This window comes from Microcebus murinus, chromosome 17 (assembly GCF_040939455.1).
Source record: "Microcebus murinus isolate Inina chromosome 17, M.murinus_Inina_mat1.0, whole genome shotgun sequence".
Taxonomy (NCBI): Eukaryota; Metazoa; Chordata; class Mammalia; order Primates; family Cheirogaleidae; genus Microcebus; species Microcebus murinus.
Window position 1 is genome coordinate 45,725,547 of NC_134120.1, and position 22,838 is coordinate 45,748,384.

General features: G+C 42.0%; 1 protein-coding gene across 2 annotated transcripts in view; it reads right to left on the minus strand.

Moving 5' to 3' along the window:
* GATA6 (GATA binding protein 6) overlaps positions 1-22,838 on the minus strand; it is a 31,227-nt gene that overhangs the window by 4,725 nt on the left and 3,664 nt on the right. For both annotated transcript variants that reach the window (XM_012746253.3, XM_075993597.1), the window contains 4 exons: positions 19,280-19,446; positions 15,430-15,555; positions 14,390-14,477; positions 14,191-14,294 (listed from right to left, as the gene is read on the minus strand). In XM_012746253.3, the coding sequence (XP_012601707.1) occupies positions 14,191-14,294; positions 14,390-14,477; positions 15,430-15,555; positions 19,280-19,446 (485 nt within the window). The remainder of the gene's footprint in view (positions 1-14,190; positions 14,295-14,389; positions 14,478-15,429; positions 15,556-19,279; positions 19,447-22,838) is intronic.

A 22,838-nucleotide genomic window follows, 5' to 3' on the forward strand; every position in this document is an offset into this window, starting at 1 on the left:
AGCCCAGGCAAGTTACTGCCATCACAGGGCAGGAACAGGAGCAGTGGGGACTAAGCTAAGTGACAACTGCCTCCAGGGAGATCCATTTGAAGCTGTCACTGACAGCTCTTCATAAAGAGAAACCAAGACACTTCCAAGGCCATTCAAAAGGCTCGCTGGCCCTTTTCAAACAAGCCACATTAAAGAAAGGTCAATCCCTTGAATACTATTCTTACACCTGAGCAATAATCCCAGGAGCCATTGGCTAAAATAATTCCTGTCTTCCTTCCTCATTCAAAATGTTCAGCTATATGGCAGGCCAAGAGTCCTACTGTCAAAGGGCAGACAAACTGACAGGAGTGATGTGCTCCTGAAAAAATATCAGCTCATTTGCAATTAAAAACGGTCGAGTCTATCACAGAATAAAATGGGACAGCCGTGAGCCTGACTTTTTTTTTTTTTTTGAGACAGAGTCTTGCTTTGTTGTCCAGGCTAGAGTGAGTGCCGTGGCGTCAGCCTAGCTCACAGCAACCTCAAACTCCTGGGCTCAAGCGATCCTGCTGCCTCAGCCTCCTGAGTAGCTGGGACTACAGGCATGAGCCACCATGCCTGGCTAATTTTTTCTATATATATTAGCTGGCCAATTAATTTCTTTCTATTTATAGTAGAGATGGGGGTCTCACTCTTGCTGAGGCTGGTTTTGAACTCCTGACCTCGAGCAATCCACCCACCTCGGCCTCCCAGAGTGCTAGGATTACAGGGCCACCATGCCCGGCCGAGAGCCTGACTTTTACATGGGGATAGAATAATATTTAAACATGAAATAGTGCAAAGAATAAAATGTATGATACTACAAAAGGCTGCCATTAAGTGGTAACACCGGTCCCTTCACCCACGACTGGTGTAGCTGTATTCTGGTACACACGTCTTCCAAAGAGCAGTCAGCCATTGTGTCTAGAGCCATCTAGAAGTTTAGGCCCTGGTTAGCCCTATAATTTCACTTTTGGAAATGTATTATAAGGAAATAATTCAAAAGAAGGGAAAGGCTCCACAAAGGAAGCCATCCATTGCAGGGTTCCTTGATAATAGTGGAAACCATGGAAACAATCTCATGTCTAATAATATGGGAATGGCTTGGAAAAGGAGGGCACATCCGCTCAATGAATTATTATGCAATTATTAAAAACAACAAGATTATGTAGCAAAATGGAAAAAATCCTGTAATAATGTTAAGTGAAAAACACCAAGACATAAATTCTATGTCATAATTACAATTTATCCATGTACATTACAAAAGCCCCCAGGAGGGGGGTGGGAGACAGAGGACCAACCAACAGGACAAGTCTGTTAGCCAACTATACCTTTCTTTGGATATTTTTCTGTGAATACTTTAACTGAAAGGCACAGTAAAATCTAACTTTGGGGATGAACAGAAAATGTTAGTACCAGAAACACACACGAGGCACAAGCACTTGAGGAGCGAGCCAGCTTGGACAGGATCAAAGAGTAGCTTGAAAAAAGAGGGAGGCATCAGGAGGGAGGGTGAGAGGGGCCCCCAGGCACTCCTGGAATCATCTCCCTGCCACCTGGCATAGGCCGGGGCCTGGCCACCTATGCACATGTGAAACACGCTGCTCTATACAAACTTAAACGCTGAACACATTATCTCAATGCATCAGGGTAACTTAAGCTCTCAAAACTGGTATTCTAACCATAGAGGAGTTTAGTTAGAACTGGCACCACCCCCCTCCTTAAGAAACCTGGCTTGTCATACCATGGTGCACCTTAAGTCCCTTTTCCCCACTGGTGATATTCAAGAGCTACCTATTGAGAATCAGTATGATTTGGGGGGGAAAAAAAATCAAGACAATTTATGATGGCCCTGGACCCAATGGACACACAAAAAACATAAGAATAAATGTCAATGGATTAATATATTTTCCCACATCTAACTCAATCCTTCAAAGGACTTCAGTTCGGGTCACAGGTATCTCAGGTATCTCGACACAGCAAAAGCAGGCACTTCACGAAGCTAAACCAACCTAAATAAATGCTCCTGAACAAAAGTGGAGGAGAGAGCTTCGGAATGCCCGCAGCTTAGCCATCCTTCCTCCTTTCGGCAGGCAGCTGGGGCCAGGCGGAGGTCCTCGCTCTCTCTCTCTCTCTGATCAAAGTGCAATATGAGGGTGGAGCAGAAATCTGCTCTGTGTTTCCATTCACGGCTTATCTGCCCTCCGCCCTCCCACAGACAACTGAAAATGGAGGCACTTCCTGTTGAAAGAATGTGTTATCAGCGCCAGCCCCAGCCCCGGCTTAGCACTGAAAGCAGGCCAGGTTAGGTGGGAGACGGGCAGGGTGGCCGGGCTGGAAAGCTCCCTCCTAAAGGAATAGATGACTTCACGGAAAACTGGGGCTGCTGCTTGCGGATTGGGACATGGAAACCATCCACCAGGATGTGAAGTGGGCCCCGGCCATGCTTACATCACCCAGATTTTTTTTTTTCCTGTGAGAAGAAGCCTTTGCTTATTTTTGGACACATATCCAAACAGTCAAAGATTTCTGATTGGACAAACTCTCATGCAGACGAACGCCCAGCAGAGCAGAGAGTCTGGCTCAGAATGGGCTACCCAACAATATTCTTCTTTCTCTTTCTTTTCCTCCATTTCACATGTCCCCCAGTGGGGAGAGCTGGAGACAGCCTCTGATGGGGGATGCCCACGTAGAGACAGCTCCAGAAAGGAGACAGAGCAGAGCAAAGGGCACAGCCTTTTCAGGAGAACAACACGGGTTCTCTGGCTTGTGAGTGATGTGCATAAATTTCATTTTTGAGTACGAAAACCAAAAAAAGAGTTAGGTATTACAGCACTCAATCCTCTGTGCTACGCAGTCTCCCTCCGTGCAGTCCTGATCTGAAGAAAGAAAACACTGCACCCCGGGCAGGTTGAAGGGTGAGTGTGTGATCATTCCGAGAGCATGAGGCTTTGATGGTGACCATAATGCCTCCTTAGCTCCAAGTCGGACTGCGGCTTCCACCGCCTCTGATCTGTCCTTCCTACACGTCTCAGTGCGTTTGCGGTTACGGTTTTTTCTCCTGTGAGGGGAAGCCAGCCGTCCCCCACTGCCAAAGCTCCTCTCTGCTTTTGTAACCTCTAGGTTAGACTCCTGCGGTGCTTTATAGCTGCCTTCCTCCAAAGAAAAACGTAAAACCATGCATAAATTCTAACAAAGGGGAACCACTTTCATGCAAATCTTAACTTCAACTATAAAAACAGTGCTGGCTTCATAGTTTAGACAGAGGTAACATAGGACCAGACACAGCAGTGACTCGGTAACAGTTAAGAAGGTGACACATGAAAGATGATAAATGACCACACATAGATTCTGTCTCCACCAGGGCACGTGAAAATCAATCACAGGGAAACCCCCAAATTCTCCCATTACACCATCATGAACAAGAGAACACAAGCACTTTCTGTCCCATGGGAGAGGTATCGTCCCCTCAAATGATGCCCTAACTCAATTTTCAGCAGAATAGCTTTGTTGTTTATTTTTTTTAATTTTTTTAAAAAAAATTCCTTACTGGGAATTTCACTGGCTGCTGCAACCCCTACTACCCCTCTGGCTTCTTGAGGACCTGAGGCCAGTTATATCCACACCAAGAGATGCTGCCCTTTTCAAGAAGGGGAAAGCAACCCTATATACACAATCTATTCTGGGCAAAGGAGCAAATTGTTTTATGCATCTGTGCACACTCAAACAGCAAGCATGTTACGGTGAAGAAAGGCATCCCTCGAAGTTTATAAGTACTCTGGGACTATCAGTAAAATACCCATGTACAAATACAAATTGCAAGGCGGAGGGTTTGTCCTACAACTTGAAGTCAATGAGCACACTAAAGAAGAAGCTTGTCTTCTGAAACGAATCAGAATGGACTGCTCTAGTCTAATCTTCAAATTAAGTGGTAAAGGATCCCGACACAAGATTTTAAAACCTGGTGAATAACGATCTTAATTTTTATAACAAAATTGGCTCTTCTAGGAGTTGGATAGGGCATCTTAATTTCTCTACCTCAATTAGAGAGGGCATCCCATGGTCAAAGAACCAAGCAGCATTTACAATGCCCTTAAAACCTCAGAAAGTATTATTAAAGTACTAGGCATTAGAAGGAATGAAAAACTGTTGCTATCTGAGGAATAAAAATCTTTAAACTGTGGTTACTTTCTTAACACAATGACTCTAACATCTCGAAATTTCTGCATTAGGAAAGTAAGGATCTATTTCTAATGTCTTAGGAAGAAAAAGAGAAATGCCTCGCAAATAAAGCTCATCACTATTACCCTCCAAGATTCTATTTAAGTAGTGCTATTCTTCGTGATCTTCAAAGAGGTCTCCAGGCATCTCCCACTTAATGCTACACAATATTCCTAAGGACCAGATGGTAGGAATTACTTTCCCCCTTAGTAGCAGGAGGAAAACAGAGGCTTTACAAACCCTTGGCAGCTCACGATACTCACACAGACAGAGCCGTGCTAGCGCCTAGATGCCTGAATCTGGTTCCTTCCAGTTGCTAATCTGTGAGCCCCCAGAATAAACTTTTGACCATATTCAGACTTCACCACGAGTCAAGCCACTAAATTTAATGAGAGCTTTAAATGTAAAGTATTTGTGTTTAATAAAATAAAAATATGATTCTGGAGCATGTGCCCCAGCTCTGGTGAAACCGTGCCAGGCCAAGAAGCAAAACGGCAGCAAACGATCAAGTGAATCAGCACTTAGACACTGACTTGGAATTCTATTTACTCACAAGACCCCAACAGGACATTAAAGTCAATGCCTTGCTGTGTATTTGTTCAAATCGTTCTTAAAATCTGATGTCAATAAAGTAATCTCTTTTTGCTCATTCTCACAAATTCTGAGTACTTGGCCTTCATAAAGCCTGATATGACAGGTAGCTGAATTACGAACTGTCACATTGCCGACACCTGTCTTTGGAGCTGCTTTTATAAATTATTAAAATTTCAGAGAAAATGGCAGTTCATTTCTCCATCGGCCAGGAAGGACGTGTTGAGGTAGGCATACCGGTCAAGGACAGTAACTACCATGGCTTCTGGCACTTTGGCGAAACCTCAGATGTGTGGCCTCCTGGCCAGACGTCTGCGGATTCATATTGTTGGAGCATTCATAGTATCCCTGGGAGTTGCAACCTTGTATAAGTTTGGTGTGGCTGAACCAAGAAAGAAGGCATATGCAGATTTCTACAGAAATTATGATTCTGTGAAAGATTTTGAGGAGATGAGGAAGGCTGGCATCTTTCAGAGTGCAAAGTGAATTTGGAACATAAAAGAATTTCTTGACCTGTGTTCCTGAGCTATGAATATGTAGGCTGACGAGTGGTTTCTCTTGATAAATAAACCATTAATAAATACTGTGAAAAAAAAATTTCAGAGAAAATGAGCAGGTAGGTCTAAACATGAACAGAGCTAACAAATTGTATTTAATTCATATCCATTGAATCTTCATATTGCTAGTAACTCTTTTGGCAGACACCCATGAAATGCATAATAAATTGCTTTTGTTCCAGTAAAGGAATTCGTTTTCTTCGAAGATTCATTTAGCAGTAACCTTTCAGAGCATTGTAAACCAGATTTCTTAAATTTGGCCTTGTTTTCCCGTAACATTATTTAATGTTTTTTGACAATTTTGTATATTCTTATAGAGGTGGGGGGGGATTGCAAAAAAAATCTGTAATTTGCAAAGAGAAGTTGTGTTCTGGGATGGGGCCGTATGAAATGGTCTTTGGAGGCCAACACGCTTCTGCTTACACTTATTCTTTACCCAGTGCTCAGATAGCCGGAGGGCTATCAGATTGTCAATAATGAGTCACTTATTAATAAACCACAGTTCTATGATAAATTGGGTGGATGTAAATGTTACAAACTATTTCAAGAGCAATATAGTTTTACTGTTTCCTATTATACATACAAAAGCATTGGATAGTAATGTAGCATAATGTATTTTCTAACTACCCCTTAACCATTCCCCCTTCTCTTTCTCTCTCTCTCTCTCTCTGACTCACACACACACACACACACACACACACACACACACACACGGGAAGTCTTGAAAAAGCCTTGAAATCAAAATGAAAGTATGCAAACTCCGCATGGTGGCGTGTGACTTTCACTGGAAGGCCAATGTGGTCAGACAGGAACGTGAGTTATTAGAAGGGGCTGTGAACAAAGAAAGAAAGGGAGCCTGGCACACAGCGAGCGTGAAGATAAAATGCCAACAAAATATTTATGTTCGTGGCTTGTAGCATGTGGCAAGTGGGATATTAATAACTGTGATGATTGGTCAACTCCCTGGGAGTGGTAACAGCCCTGGACTGGGAGGCAGGAGACGTCGGTTCCAGTCTCGGCTTCAACACTGGCTTGTTTTGTGACCTTATGGAGTCACTCCGGACCCCGGTTTATAAATGAGGCAATAATAATACCTAACCGCAACTCTCTCACAGGCCCTTGTGGGAGATTAATGTTTTTTTTAACTCTTTTTTTACTCATTTAGAAAAGAGCGTTTTGGACGATAGACTCTGAAAAAAAAAAAAATATGGGCCCTTGCCTACTAACAAATGCTTTTTTTAATGATTTCATAAAAATGAATAGAAAGCAATTCAAACATTCTGAAAAGTTCCAAAACTTTGCACTCACTTAGGTGTGGGTTCAAATCACACCATTAGGAGGACTTTAGTACTGTGATCTTGTATTTGATATTTTTTTAAAACCTTGCAAATATGAAGGGTTTTTAAATGCAGCATCTACGTTATAAACACATTAGATACATCAACAGTAAATTTTTGCTGTGATTTTTCCTAATAGTACCCAACTGCCATGTTCATAGTACTATAATACATTTTTTTCTAAGTATAATATTGATAAGAAAATTTGCATTAAGTGCCTTACGCACATACTTGGTCATGAACAAATCACTTCTCCAGCACTGTTTTCCCATGTGTTTCAAGTGGGAGGATATTTGATGCTGAAATCACTAATCAAGATAAGAAAACATTATTTCCTCTCTAAAGATTTCAAAGAGATGAACCAACATCACATACTAACCTAGCATGTCGTAGCGGTAACAACATTGACTCTGCATCAGCCAGAACTGGGGCCGGCTCGAAGCCCCGCCTCTTAGTTTGTTTGACGCATGACATCGGGCCTGTTCCTTACTTTCCGAGTCCCACTCGGGAGGATTAAAAAGGAAAATGTTCCTGAAGCACCTGGCACACAAGGCACTTGATAGAAACTACTAGTTTCCTGCCCCCCTATGTCTACTACTTATAAGAAAGAAAGAATTAGAAAGGGAGGACGCTTCCCAAATGCAAGAGCCCGGCAATAAAACTCAAGACCGATCCACCATTGCTCGGCTCTCAAGTGCTCTAAAGCCTCTTGTGGAATATTCAAGGTAACAGTGAAGCAGGAATTCTCTGCCCCAGTCCCAGCATGACAGTGTCCCTTCATAGTCAAGCTCCTCTGAGTGAAAGGAACTTACACAGTAAGCACAACACAAGTCCTTCATGAACGTACCCTCAGCTTTTTAATAGGGAAAAAAACACTGTGGAGTATAAGTCTGCTAATAAAGAATTCCCCCTCCACTGAAAAATGCATAGCAAGCTGCAGGACTAAAGTGGTGTTTTTCAATTTTCGCCATAGGATGCAAATTGTATACAAAAAATAAAATCTAGAAAAAGAATTTTAAATATTGACCTGCCTAAGCTTTCTTCTAAAATCCTTGTAAGTTTTTTAAATAATTTTTTAATTCTTTTTTAGAGACAAGTTCTCCATATGCTGCCCAGGCTAGATTCGCACTCCACCCCACTTCAGCCTCCCAAGTACCTGGGACTACACGCCGGCACCACCAGCCCCCAGAGGCCTTATAAAGCACATTGTCGATCCTAACAAGTGTCAGTCCCTAGGTCACTGCTGTTGGCTATCAGTACTTAGGGGTGTGCAGTAACTCTTTCCAACCACCATGAAGCTCAGAAGTTCGTACAGTAGGGAAAGGTCTTAGGAAAGGCCTTGCTGGGCGTGTAGTGTCCCAGAAGCACACATGGGACAAGAATGGTAACAATTTAATACCAAGAAACTGACCATTCAAAGAGTGGCTAAGGCCCACCACCCTCAAAGGCACAGACCAGCCAGTGATGAATCTGAGATTAAGTCTACCTCGGGGCCGGGCGTGGTGGCTCACGCCTGTAATCCTAGCACTCTGGAAGGCCGAGGTGGGCAGATTGCTCCCGAGGTCAGGAGTTCAAAACCAGCCTGAGCAAGAGCGAGATCCCCCCTCCCCGTCTCTACTATAAATAGAAAGAAATTAATTGGCCAACTAATATATATAGAAAAAGTTTAGCTGGGCATGGTGGCACATGCCTGTAGTCCCAGCTACTCAGGAGGCTGAGGCAGGAGAGGATCGCTTGAGCCCAGGAGTTTGAGGTTGCTGTGAGCTAGGCTGACACCACGGCACTCACTCTAGCCTGGGCAACAAAGTGAGACTCTGTCTCAAAAAAAAAAAAAAAAAAAGTCTATCTCGGACTAAGAACGTCCACATCCCTCTTTATGGATGTTGTGTATCACCAACAATGAACCCATGAAGGTGAGGAAACTTACTTTCTATCACTAACACTCCATACAGGAGAAGTCACGGGGCAGCCACCCCAACCAGCCTGCCCCAAGAAGCCCTGGAGAAAGAGAGACCACAGTGCAGGCCGCAAGGGCCTATGGTCATCGAATATAATCAGCTCCAAGGAGATATTTTTTTCCCTACTAAATGTAAGGAGGAAACCTCACTTGTAAAATGGTCAAGCAGGAGCATGCTAGCGTTTGTTTACATCAATTACCAAATGCAGCACTCCCAATTAAGAATGTTTTAATTGCTGGACTCTAGCATTACAGACAGAAAACACATTTGTCACCGAAGGAGTTAGATAAAGTCCATCCCGGTGTCTGTGCCTTGCTTAAGGCCGACTCGATATCGATTTGAAATATTTGCGAATGTCTACTTTCCACCCTTTTACCAGCCTCATTTACTGCACCTATGCTCTGACCACATTGAACTCCCGGTTTCCCTTCAGTACCAGAGATTTCCCTGTTGTTTCTCAATTTTTCTCCTGCAAAAAAATCCCACCCACCAGTTCAAATTTCCTCCACCCTATGAAGCTATTTCCAAGTCTACTTGTCACTCATTTGAAACTTTTTCAAACCTGACAATGTAACATCCATGTCGATACCTGGCCCACCACCACTACCACACAACAATTTCAGGTCTGGGACCTTGTTTTTCTCAAGTATATAAACAGCCCCTGCCATGAAGCATTGCTTCTTAAATGGAACAACAGCCAGCAAAGCCAGGGCTAGTCAGGTATAGCTCATCTCCATTTACTTTCATATTTTATGGTTAATAGTAACTTCAACATTATATTGGCAGTTTTAATATTGACGTAAGTATTAATTAATAGTATTAATTTTGGGGCCAGGCAAGGTGGCTCACGCTTGCAACCCTAGCACTCTGTGAGGCCAATGTAGGAGGATTGCTTGAGGTCAGGACTTTGAGACCAGCCTAAGCAAGAGCAAGATACACTGTCTCTACAAAAAATAAAAAAGTCATCCAGGCATGGTGGTGTGTGTCTGTAGTCTCACTAAAGTTTTAAGTAATTATTTATAGAAACACTACTTTAAGACAAGCAAAATAGTTCAACGATTCCTTATTCTCAGACATTGTTTTAGTGCTAATTTCATCCCCAGATTAATCTCTCCTAGCCAAAAGGAAACTTTTTTTAAAAAACTTTTCATCTATAAAATTTGGGAATTGAGCTATATAAAGCGTCCTCCAGTTTTGTGATTTTTGAGTTATAGGAAGAGTTACAGGAGGAATAGGACCATTTATGGACTTATTAAGTCTTACTTGAGAATTGCTGAAATAGAACATGTTATTGTGTTTTTCTCCAAATAACAACAAAAAAAAACCTAGAAAATATTACTCAACCTTCTCTAATATTTTGAAATAAAAATTATTTTAAAAATATAACTCAGTCAATAAATGGAATTCAAGAAAAAATATTTTAATATTCTTACAATCCATGGAGAACAAATGCCAAAGAAAATTTAGGTCAGTAAATCTACACGTATAAGAAAATTTTTAGGTCGGGCGTGGTGGCTCACTCACGCCTGTAATCCTAGCACTCTGGGAGGCCGAGGCAGGTGGATTGCTAGAGGTCAGGAGTTCAAAACCAGTCTGAGCAAGAGCGAGACCCCGTCTCTACTATAAATAGAAAGAAATTAATTGGCCAACTAAACATATATATATATATATATATATATATATATATATATATTTTAGCTGGGCATGGTGGCGCATGCCTGTAGTCCCAGCTACTCAGGAGGCTGAGGCAGGAGGATCGCTTGAGCCCAAGAGTTCGAGGTTGCTGTGAGCTAAGGTGACGCCACAGTCCTCTAGCCTGGGCAACAAAAAAAGTGAGACTCTGTCTCAAAAAAAAAAAAAAAAGAAAGAAAGAAAGAAAATGTTTAACCAGAATGAAAGGCTATTTTTGTCACAGAAATTAACCAACTGCCGATCAAAAATTAAGTTCAACATATTTTTTAATAAACACAAAGAATCCCAAAGGAACAAAATAGGCAATACTTCAATTCCAGGACTGCATGCCGGGAGTCTTGCTAATCTCAGACAGAAACTCACTGCCCTCCCGCCACCTTCCACAAGCACACAGCCCACGACCAAGACAGAGTCACAGGGAGGAGGCCACGTCATCCACATGATGACTCTCACCAGAAGGAAAGACTCCTTTTTTCCCAGACAGGTCTCATGAAAGCACAAATTAGCAACAAGTATACAAAGCTCAGACACGCAAAAAGTCAATGAGGCTTCAGAGTAGGGCAGGAATAGTTTTTGTGGCACTTTGACACTTATCCCAGAAGAATGCTGCATACCAGGATCCTGCCCACACCTCCATTCCTGCTGGGGAGGTGAGCCGGAGCCCCCACTGCGGGAGCACACTACTGACAGCCCCTTCCAGAACATTCAGCTCCTGCGGTCCCCGGAACCCCCACCAAGAAAGCTCAGGAACCTGGTGCCAGCCATGCCTGGGTCCTGGTGCCACCCAGTAGAAACACTGCTCCTGTCATGCGGTAGGACTTTTAAAAAGCCTGCTGGGAATGCCTACTGGTAGTCACCTACAGCTGATTTTTCCAGGGGGAATTAAGATAAAGATCAAGTTTGATATGAACCTCTGAAACAGTTCTGAACTTCCCTGCTGTAGCTCACAATCATTAAAGCTAGGCAGTTATGTTGCTACTTAACATTTCTAAATGGAGGAATGTGTGGCCTCACTCTTCAACTGGGAGCATGCCTGAGATTGTCCTCTGTTTTGTAGCTCAGTTGCCCCATTAAACAAGGGTAGCCTTACACTGCTCATTTCTACCAGTCAGCGACGGGAGCACTGGAGACCACAGCGTGGATGCGTTATCTTAGGAGGCTTAAACTCCACGCTAAGGAAGGTGCTGTGTAATACATACACTTTCTAAACACCAGACACAACCTTGCTATGTGGATCTGATATTTTCTTCACCTACAGCATTTCACAAAATTTGTAGGCAATCAGTTACAAAGCCAGCTGCCCACCAACATCATGCACTGTGACCAAAATGGGAAAATGACACACCTTTGTCAACACAGCTACCTTTTAAAAATGCTTCTGCCAGCTGCTCACAGATGGCTCCTCCAGCAAACTCTTCACGGCTACTCAGCTGCCACTTTGGCCAGGCCACATGCATGAAGGCTCAGCCCACCCAGAGAAGACACTGGGAAGTGCTAAAAGGACCCATGGGCATACACAGGTACTCCCTGGTAACAACCTGGGGAAACCACTCAAGTCTACCACAATCATTCTTAGGGTGGGACAGTTTCCAGAGGAAGCCAGCAGATGGGCTTCTGTCAAGGAGGCCTGATTCCAACACACACGTCAGGCAGGGGCTCATGGAAACATCCATGATGGTATGGACACATCCATGACAGAGTTACCATGGTGGGGGGCAGAAACCTGCAAGCCCAGGTGGCAGCCATGTGCCCTGGGGAGAGGTGAGGAGGAGTGGGTCTCTAGGATTGAGCAGGTGAGGCAGCCAGACCAGCAACAAACCCCGCCCCCCCAAAAAGGGGCGCAGCCTTGTCACCAAGAGCCCCACCCCCACACACACCTCCCTCACCCCCCACCCCCGGCTGCAGCACACACACCAGCCACAACTGGCTCCTGGACCCCAACCAGCAAGCCCTGGACCAGCTGTGGAACTCTCGAGGCGCCCCCTCCAGCCAGACCGGGCGGCCTTTTTACTCTTCTTTATCTGGAGGGCAACTGATAGGACTTGCTAATAGCGAATTTGGGAATTTTACATCACAAAACCACTAGAGCAAAACTAACCCCACCCACAAAAGTTCCAAGTCCGCAAAGCCCATTGTTAGGCAAATAATCTCTACTTCAGTGCCAGTTCTCATTCAAATTAGGTTTTTGCTTCTCTTAACTTGGATGTGTCACCAAAAAAAGAGCGGGAGAGGGCAACAATCCTCATTTCAGCTGGGACAGATGCGGGCGCTGAGGACACACACCTGGCTGCTCCTTCCATGCTCTGGAAAACCCAGACCCTATTCTGGCTCACTTAGCTACATAATTGCCTCTGAGGACTAATGCATAATAAAGAATATCTTAAAATTTTGATCTTTTCATTTCCCCACAAGTAACACATTCTATTTACCACCTTAGACCCTGAAAGTTACATCCCACCCACCTGTAAGAAAAAAATCATATACCAGAATCCAACTTTAAAAAGACTAGAAACATTCTTTAACTGTATCTGTAACAGACAAAAACAACTAAATGGCTTTTTCCTTTGTGAAACTCTGAACAGACGTCTTGTTCCATTACAGAAAAAGTGCAAAAGAATTTGGTCGGAGGACAAAGAGAAGCACAGTTCAAATATTTTCTTTTAAATATTTAATTTTTGTTTGTTAAACCCAGTAAAAATACAATGCAAAGAAACCAGGTCTGTGCTTCCCAAACACCTCCAGGGCAGCAGTTTCAATTTCACCTGGGGCGCTTGTTCAAAAATACTAATTTCCAAGCCCCACCCTCAGAGACTCTGACTCAGAAAACCCAGGGTGGGGCCCAGGAATCTGTAGTATTTTAAAGTACCCCAAATAGTTCCAATGCAAAACTAAATGTAGAAAACAATCACTAAGTAAATAGGGATTCAAATGCTAGCGTTTAGTCTCCTAGGCTAGTCTCCGCGTAAACCTAAAAATCACCAGGGCACATTTTTAAAATCCTGCTTCCCCAGGGGCCCTGCCCTAGGCTCACCAAGGTCTAAGGTGGGGCCCAGCAATTTTTTTCAAGAGCATTCCAGGTAAATTTGGGAAACACTAGGGAGGGAAAATGCTCTTTAGCTGAGGCAAACTGAGTTTCAATCACAGCTTTACAAAAACTGTGATCTTCACAAAGACCCTGGCATCTCCTGTCTACAGGGGCACAAATCGCTGCCAGGTTTGTCATGTGGCTGAAAATAAACCCCAGAACAATTAAGGTGCATGGGAAGACAAGAAGGTCTCCCAGCAAGAGCACAATTGGGAGAAGAAAAAAAAAAATCACTGAATACTGCAGCACATAACACTTTATGGGTTTTGCTTTGGATTAAAAAAAAAAAAAAAAAGGAAGAAGAAAAGGAAAGCTGGAGTTGATGTTATAAGCAAAACCAACTTAATGTCATGGACACTGGAACCTATGAAACCACTGGCCTTTAGCTTTTCTGATCTATATTAGAAATACACATATACATACATACATAGCAGCTCTAATAAAAACCTGGAAATAAAACAATTTAAAGCTCTTTAAAACCAAAACTTCTTGCTTTTACTTGGGTTAATTTAACCATAAAAACGATATCGATCTTAATTAAGAGGTTTGTAAAGTACTTCAGTTTGTCATTTTGTTGACATTTAAATGTAATTTCCTCTAAAAACTATTCTTAGGTATCAGCTAACTAAACTGAACTGTTGGTTTAGACTATTGTACTACCAGATAAGATAAAATTTGAGATAATTTACTAGAGAGCAACTCACTAACTTAGAAGGAGTCTACATTGTTTCAACACTTACCCCTGAGGCTGTAGGTTGTGTCGTAGGGGAAGTATTTTTGCTGCAATCATCTGAGTTTGAAGAGGTGGAAGTTGGAGTCATAGGAATGGAATTATTGCTATTACCTGCAACATTCAAAATGAACCTTATAAATATACATATACGCTACTGTTAAGACAGGCAAATACTTTAAAATCAAATGGCATTTTATTATATTTACCAGAGCAAGTCTTTGACTTATTTATGTTCTTAGGTTTTCGTTTCCTGGTTTGAATTCCCTCTTTTTTCATAGCCAGAGGTCGAGGCACCTAAAAAATTTTCACATAGGCCATAAGCTTAATCAATATTATACTGAAGAAAAACCAAACTCAAGATTCAACACTGGTACTGAAAGCCCCCATTTAAAAGAACTTGGTGTATTCCACAGATGTAGCCAAATAAATAAATAAATAAATAAATAAATAAATAAATAAAAAGAACTTGGTGTAAGTTTCAATCCAATTTTTATACACACTCAATAGATTCCAAGTGCACAAAGACTACACTTTCCCCATCAAATGTAGAGATTCTTTCAGGGGAAATGAGGTGATTTGCCAAGGAGAATTTAATTCCTTCAACTTAATGTTTATTGTTTAAAATGACTTCAATTATAGAGTATTTATTAAATAAGTATTTTTAAAGAGATCAAATATTCTGTTCCTCTGACGGATGCAAGGTTATTTTCTTTTTAAGATTCAGGTGTTTGTAATATTTTGTGCAACCTTTTAAAATGAAGTATGATTATTTGGAAACAGAATCTTTGAAAAAAAAGAAATGAAATGAAATCTTTCAAACTATAACTACCAAATATATTACTCCTTTGCACAAAAGTCTTTGATTACTTCTAGTTATTGCTCGCCTAGTTGATTTCTTTAACTGTTCAGGCTTACTACTATGTTATTAATTCTAAAATGAACATTTTCCACATTTTAACGTTTCTAAAATTGCAATGTGTCTTACAATGGATGTTTCTGATAGTCTAATTGGCAGCATTTTTTGTTTGTTTGTTTCTTACTGGTGCATAGTTTACGTTATAATTAATAGCACCATAGATTCAATAAAGTGGATATATTCCATATATATTGAATACAGAGTATAGTCAATAAAATATGCATTCAAATTTTTCACTTTAACACCCTTTCATTTGTCCAGTTTTCTAAACTGAAACCATGTACACACCAGACACTATGCATCTATGAGTGAGCAGAATAATCGACGCACCCCGTGCAGTTTCATGTACAGTCCACAGGCATTGCATACAGGTTCACCCTCGGCGTTTCTGCGCCATAAGGTGGTGGTTGTGGTATGACAGTTGGCACAGGACAATCCAAGCCGCCGTGACGAAGGCTAGAAACAGCACAACAATGCAAGTAGAAAAATAATAAATGATTTTTATGTATACTCGACATTCATACATTGATGTATCATGTCCCTGTCATCAACAAGCATGTGCCTGCTTAATTACATAAATGAAATGTTTCTTGAGAAAAAATTTCAAGTGTAATTAGGTTGACCTTCCTGGACCGAGAAACCTGAGGTTTGCAAAGTGTGCTTGATACCATACATTTGATTTGCTCTTCCAGAGCATCAGCACAGATTCTAGAATAACTGGAAAGCAGTCACACGGTTGGCTCATACTCCATGCAAAGCTTTTACCAGCACTGTAACACGGAGAGCCTCGCTCATGGTTTCTTCTCCAAGAATCTGTTTCTCAGTTACTACCGTTAATTTTTAAGGAGAATTAACACACTTTCTAAAAGTTGCCCAAATAGTTACATTCTGAAACATACAATTAGACTTCTCAAATTAAAGCCCCCCACCCGGTCCACGCACAGCAGTTGGCTGTGCACTGTTGTCACGGGTCTGAGATATAAGTCATGCAGTGCAATCACAAGCCACCTGCCAATGTGCTAAATGGCTTTGGGCAGTCTCCAATTCCCCTGAAAACTGGAGATAATCAGTTTTCTTAGATATGTGTAGAGGAATAAACCAGAAATGTTACCAGGGTCTGTATACATTAATGGAAATGGACTTAAGAAAGGTATAAAATTTTTGTAAAGAAATACATTTTAATACATTCCATAATTATCATTGTGACTGCCTACTTCCTGAATTTTTATTTTATACGTTTCACAAAAGGTACAAGCAAATTTCACAGCATTGCTTTAACACTGGCATTGTCTTATACACAGTGACACAAATATATTTTATTTGCTCCATCTGTTATGTTCTACTTTTGTTCATACTAAAGGTTAATTGTTATTACCGGGAAAAGTTACCTGTCAGGCACTATCACTCCCATTTCTGTCTTCTTTATGTCCATAACACCCTTAAAATAAATGTTTTCTCTAAATTACTGCATGTCAATTATAAAGAGTGAAAATTTAAGCTAGTATATAATTTCCTACCCCAAATGGCAAAATACAAAATTTGTTTTAAAATTACCAAATCTAAATTTTTTAAAAAAGTTGTTTTAAATTACTATAAAAATTGTGCTGCAACCTCAATAAAAAGTTTTCTGGGGAAAACTCAGGGACCCAAGCAAACTGAAAATTACAAAACTTGAGAAGAAAAGAAATTGTAAAGGAATAGAAAACAAAAATGTAAACTGAGCAGGTACTGAACATTCAGATTATAAGAGAGATTTCCAAAATCTTTGCCTGCAAATTTAGAAGAAGAAATTGAACTTTTCATTTATAGTTCATACCCTGTTACATTACTTTAGCATCACTCTTTACAGACAAATTAAAAAACAAAGAGATACTGCTAAACCTTTTAGCACTACAACATTTCTAAGAAGTCAGTGCTAACAATCAATTTGACTTTTGGTTGAAATGAATATGCTTGGCTGACAGAAGAACTACTTGGGAAATTGCTTTGCTAAATGATGAAAACATTAACAAAACCTTCCACATCAAGGCTTTTCTTTTTTCTCCTTATGGTTAAAATAAAATAATTTTCTAGGTGAGGGACAGGAAGGTTCATTAAACAGGCCATTTATGACAGTTTCCAGTGGAATTTAGAGCCAATGTGAAGCAAACTTGTTATCAGAATTTGCCATTATAACAAAGAACTTTATGACTGTCAACTGCAGATCATAAGTGAAGCCAGTCCTCATAAACATGTGAAATGCAGGTGAATGGGTTATAAAAGTTCCTTGTAACAAGTGATCTCAGTTATATTCCTCACTGACAAGGAATTCAAGTTACACCATAAATCTCTTATTTTGCAATGTATTACAAGTTCAGATTCACAGTGATTGGTTCTGTACTGCTAGCTAAACAAACTTGAGTTCAACATTCTGTTTCTGAGAACTAAGCTAGATCCATCAAAACCATAAATAAGAAGCCCACAAGGAGAACTAATTGATAGCAACACACCCTTCAATTGGTATCATTTATAACCCATTTACAAAGCATATTGGCTGACCTTGGTTACTGCCAAGACACCTGCCTCACAGGGAGAAAACTAATGAGTTCAGAAATGTTTAAAAAACCGCTTTCTTTCTGGGAAGTTATTTTTACGGGTAAGCGTACAAAACAAATAGCACTATCTAAATATGGATGTTATTAGATCAAATTTATAATGCAACTAGAACCTAAATGGCTATTATTCCAAATACCAGATTTTGCTCAATCTCAAGAAAAATGTTACCTTTTAGAGCTCAGCTAGTACCCAGCTCAATGTTGCCTTCCCCTCAAAATGGTAATAATCAGTTTCATTGTTCATGCATTCTCTAATACATGGAAACAAGGAACTGTGGAATATTTTCCAGCGACTTTTTCTTTTTTAATGTGATACATTTAAGAAAAATGAAAACCATAGAGAGTCACACGATGAAATTAAAGTGTGTCCTTTAAAGAAAATTTTAAGCTGTGGGAGGTTGTAACAAGCTTAAGGCACATACTCATTAAATTAACCTCGGCCACTTTATTTTAAATGCATTAAAAACAAAACAACCATAAAACTAATTGCTTCTCTTTAAGGTGTCAGACTTACATTGTGATGCAATTTCACTCTAATCTATTTAACACAAACAACGTGTATAGCATTTGTTCCTGCTAATTAGAGTATAACAATTAAATAAATTACTTGGATACTTAAGACGTCTGGCATCTAACTGTAAAATATTTAGCTTTAAAAGGTTATTAGATTATGAGTACTTGGCTAAACAAATGTTAGCCTTACAATGGGGTTTGTGAAAACTTTATTTTCTCTAATCACTACAGTGGTAAATACCCTCTCCTGCTAATAAGCACACTTAACAATGACAATAGGAGATAACTTTCTAGAAGAAAATCAGAACTCCCATACGAGCAAACATGGTCAAATGTGTCCAAATTGGTGAAAATTCTCAACTTGAGAGCATACAGACTACATGGTTTCTCAAGTTCTATGTAGTTCTCTCAACAACCAGATTGCAAAATAACAAGATTAAATTTTCAGCCTCAAGGGCAATCCAAAAGACATATGGAATTTGGGGCTAAACCTGTCCCTCTCCCGGGTAACAGACAGAAGGGACCAAGAAGCAGAAAGGACAAAGTGAAAGGGGCCCAGAATGAGGCTGTGACGAGGGCACGCGGGTGGGTGTGTTTCTGTCATATTCTATTTGAGGGGAATGTTCTAAGTGAGCGTGGTTTTTCGGGAATAAAATCCAAACCAGACCAAAGAGTACACAGTGAAAAAAATCTTCCTTCCCCTGGCCGCGGTCGGTCTACTCAGCTTTTCTCCCCAGAGGTTACCACCACTACCAATTTCTGGTGCGTTCTTCCAGAATTATCTCAGTGCATTGGCAAGTACATCTAGAGATGTGTAAATATAGATTTTTGAACTTTTAAAAAATGGTAGCACCTTCCCTTTTTTGTCATTTAGGGACATCCTTCCCTAAGTGCAAATACGGGGCAAGGCTGCCCTGGCTTCCCAGACGCGGGTTTCAGGGTGACCTCTGCTCGGGCGCCAGCCGGTGAGCGCTGGGGCCGGGCGGCCGGCGGGACCCACAGGGCAGGGCGACGCACCTGTCCCCGCGGGGCGCCCGGGGCTGGCCGCGGGGCAGGGCGGCGGTCACACTCACCACGCGCTTCTGCGGCTTGATGAGGGGCCGGCTGAGGCCGTTCATCTTGCTGTAGAGGCCGCAGGCGTTGCACAGGTAGTGGCCGGTGCCGTCCCGCCGCCACAGCGGCGTCTGGATGGAGCCGCAGTTCACGCACTCGCGACTCTCGGGCAGGTCCTCCAGCAGGTCTGCGGGAGAGCAGGGGACCGGGTGAGGCCGCGCGGGCCGCCCCTCCGCCTCCCCGCCGCACCCCAACACCCCAGACCCCGAACCCGCTGCCGCAGGCGCCTGTCCCGCTTCCCCGCCGCGCCCTTCCGCGCGGCGCTTTCCCGGCCGCGACGCCCGGAGCCCGGGTTTGCTTCGGTCGCTATTGATCTGCGGACCATTTGTCCGATACTCCGGCACCCCCAGGAGTGGGCGCCCCAGGAGAGACCTTGGGAAGGTCGGAGTCAGCGCTGAAAGCAGAGGACCTCAGGGGTCGGCTTGGTCCCCTGATCCCTACTCTCAGGCTCCCCCTGAGCTTTTTAAAACTGAAATCCATCAGAATTACAAGATGCCACTTGCCAACCCCCAGCCACACACTATTAACGCAGATCACTGACCCCCGCTGCAACCCACAAATGTCCCGGGACGCAGTGGGGATGCCTTATTTACTTTTGTCTCAAATAATTTTTAAAAGGTATTTTCTGTATCTGCCACCCTTCCTTATTCACCTTTTCTCCAATTTAAAATAGTCAAGTGAAATAAAAGTACCGTTCTTGGGAACTTACGATAATTAGAAATTATAAATGGGAAAATTACTCCGGTCTTCTCAGGTGGGAAAAAAAGCACTAACGTTATTAAGTACAGAGTTTAAGTTTTACTTTTTTGCCACGGGATCAAACACTAAATATTCTGATTTAGAAGTGTGTCTAATTGCTTCTAACTGCAAAGGTTTTACAAAAGGTTGACACTTTACTGATTGAGAAAATTACCAAGAACTTCCCAATGATAAATAATAGTCTTGAGTTTCCTACACTAAAATTTCAATTTATGCAATCTATTTAAACTTGTGTCTATTTTATATCATTTTTATTATTTGGTTAGTTTTTAGAATTCACAACTAACCTGAGCCTGCTAATAAAAACAAATTCTTAATTAAGAGTTCATGGTTCTATCATTTATTACTTTTCCTCAAGAAGGTTAAATAAGAATATCTATTCTCAAAAATGAGATAGGTTCTTATGTAGACTTTTTTAAAAAAATGTTTCCTAGGGTTCTTTGAGGGTGTAAATGTTCTAGTTTGGCATTCTTGAAAAAGCATTTCTGAATTACTTTTTAAAGTAAATACACATTACGCTTTAGAGTTTTTCTACTCCCACACATTCCCCTGCAATTCATAGCTTGTGCCTACCATCAACTGTGTGGTAAAGATATTTAAATATGACTTTAGCATAGAAACTCTTTAATTCCATCAATACTATTTACCCTACAAAACAAGTCTCTTTTCTCCTGATTTCTTGAGTTATGTCTTAAGTTTAAAAGAACCTAGCATCCTACACAACCCGAGTTCAAAGTTGTCATGGGGATATTGCAACTTACAACACATCACAAAGATTTATTCTTCTCCGCCCTAAAAGCCACTATTGACTACGGTAATCAGTAAAATGCTCAGGACTTCAAGGACGCTGAAGTTAAACAAGGTATTCGTCTTTGTTGTTGACTTTAAAATGTTACCTATCAGAGCCCCTCTGGATGGAGGAGTGGGGCGTTCCCTGGAAAACCCAGCCCTAAGCCTGGCCTCCTTCCTCTCTGCTGGGAACAATAAAGACGCCCAGGAGAAAACGGTGGCGTGAACCCCCAGGTAGAACTCTTTCTTCATCTGAAAACCCAAAGACAAAATTTCATTTAAAGTCCGCTTTGGGTAAACAAAATCTAGGAAGTTTGCTTATTTCTAATTGAAGAAAATCTCTCTCATTCCTTCCCTACCTCCCTCCCTCCCACCCCCACCAGGCAGCTACAATTCTATAACCAACTAAAATGGAAAAAAAAAAAAAGTTTTAGAAAAATTATAAAATCTGTGCTGAAAGCTTGTTCACCAAGCTCCCCTCATTCAGCTCATCATCCTTTTGTAACAGGGCTGCTGGGGTGCTGCTGCGGGTGACAGTTGGGGCGGGAGCTTAGGAGGGTGCAGCACCCAGGGAATAAAGAGCTGTGAGGACCTTGAGCTCACCCCATCCACCCCCAGGCAGGGAGAGGTATACTAAGTGGGTTTCTAGAAAAACCAAACTGTGCAGGTTGATAACGCTTAGCACTTGGGTTTTAGCCCTTGTGTTTGCTCAAATCAATTAAAGAGTCTGCCTCCAAAAAATGGTTTGTTTTGTTAAAAAAATCGAAGTGAAGAAACAGGAAATCTAGCTAGGAAGCTGGCATCAGAACACCTATGAGGACAGACAAAAATTAGGGTCACCCACCCCAAACACTGGCTTGGTCCCAGTGGCTTCCTGCTTTCCTAACAGACTTTTCATGCAAAATTGAGTGTTTCCAAATCCCTTCCCATATTTTTTTAAATGTACTCTGGGTCTACAGAAGATTTTTCTAACTGTGATGTCATGCCCAGAAGGTGAAACAAATCAAGGAAAGGACAGGCTCAGTTTAAAACAAAAAGAAACTTACTACTCGCCTGCAACTGTGCCATACAGCTCCTAAAAGGATTTCTCATACAGAACCAGTTACTGTAAACATCTGAAGACTCTCCTGATCAGCCTTTGGACTAGCTCACTCTCAGCCGTGTAAAATGCTGGAAGACGAGGGGAAAGGAATCTAGAGACCAAGCTAAGGTGTGTGGAGAAACAGGCAGAGCCCCAGGACTGTGCTCTAACTGCACCCAACTAACGTACCCTTTCAGATTCCCTATAAGGCTCCATGACTGACAAAAGAAACTTTACACCCACCCACCACCCTCTTCCCGTCCTTTGAAGATTCCCAGTCTCCGAGGTCTCCCGTTCTTTGCTCCCGGGAGCCAAATATGGGTCCCTATGCAGCAGGAAGGGTGGCAGCCCTCTGCTCTCTTAAAGCCCAACCTAACAGGGCAAATTTCAACAGGGTCCCCAACCCCATTCCAGACACAGACAGTAAAGATGGTCTCCAGAACCAGCTTTGCAGAAGGAAGAAGAGGGAATTTTGTGACCAAAGTCTTGGAGCTCCTGGGAGAAAAGAAGAAGGGCTTGTTACCAAGAAGTTTGTTGCCCCTCTCAACTTTCCTAGTGGGGAGCTGTTCAAATCAGTCCCTTCACTTTCAGGCCACTAGCATTTCCAGTATGTCTTCTGAACACAAGATAGGCAAATGCTCCACTTCATCTTAACGCATCAGGGTCCCTAAAAGGATTTGCTGTTCCTGAGGTGGCACCGAGGCTCCCACAAGAAGCCCAGACCTGGGGTACACAAGACACTGGAGCGGGACAGTTTGGCCTGGTGGGTCTCTCTTATCCTTGCCACCCAGGTGACCTAAAGGCCGCTCCACAGCTCCCCTCAAACAAACAGCAACAATAAAAAAGGTTTTGTCTCTCCTTAAAGGAAAGGTGAAATACAAAGCAAGAGC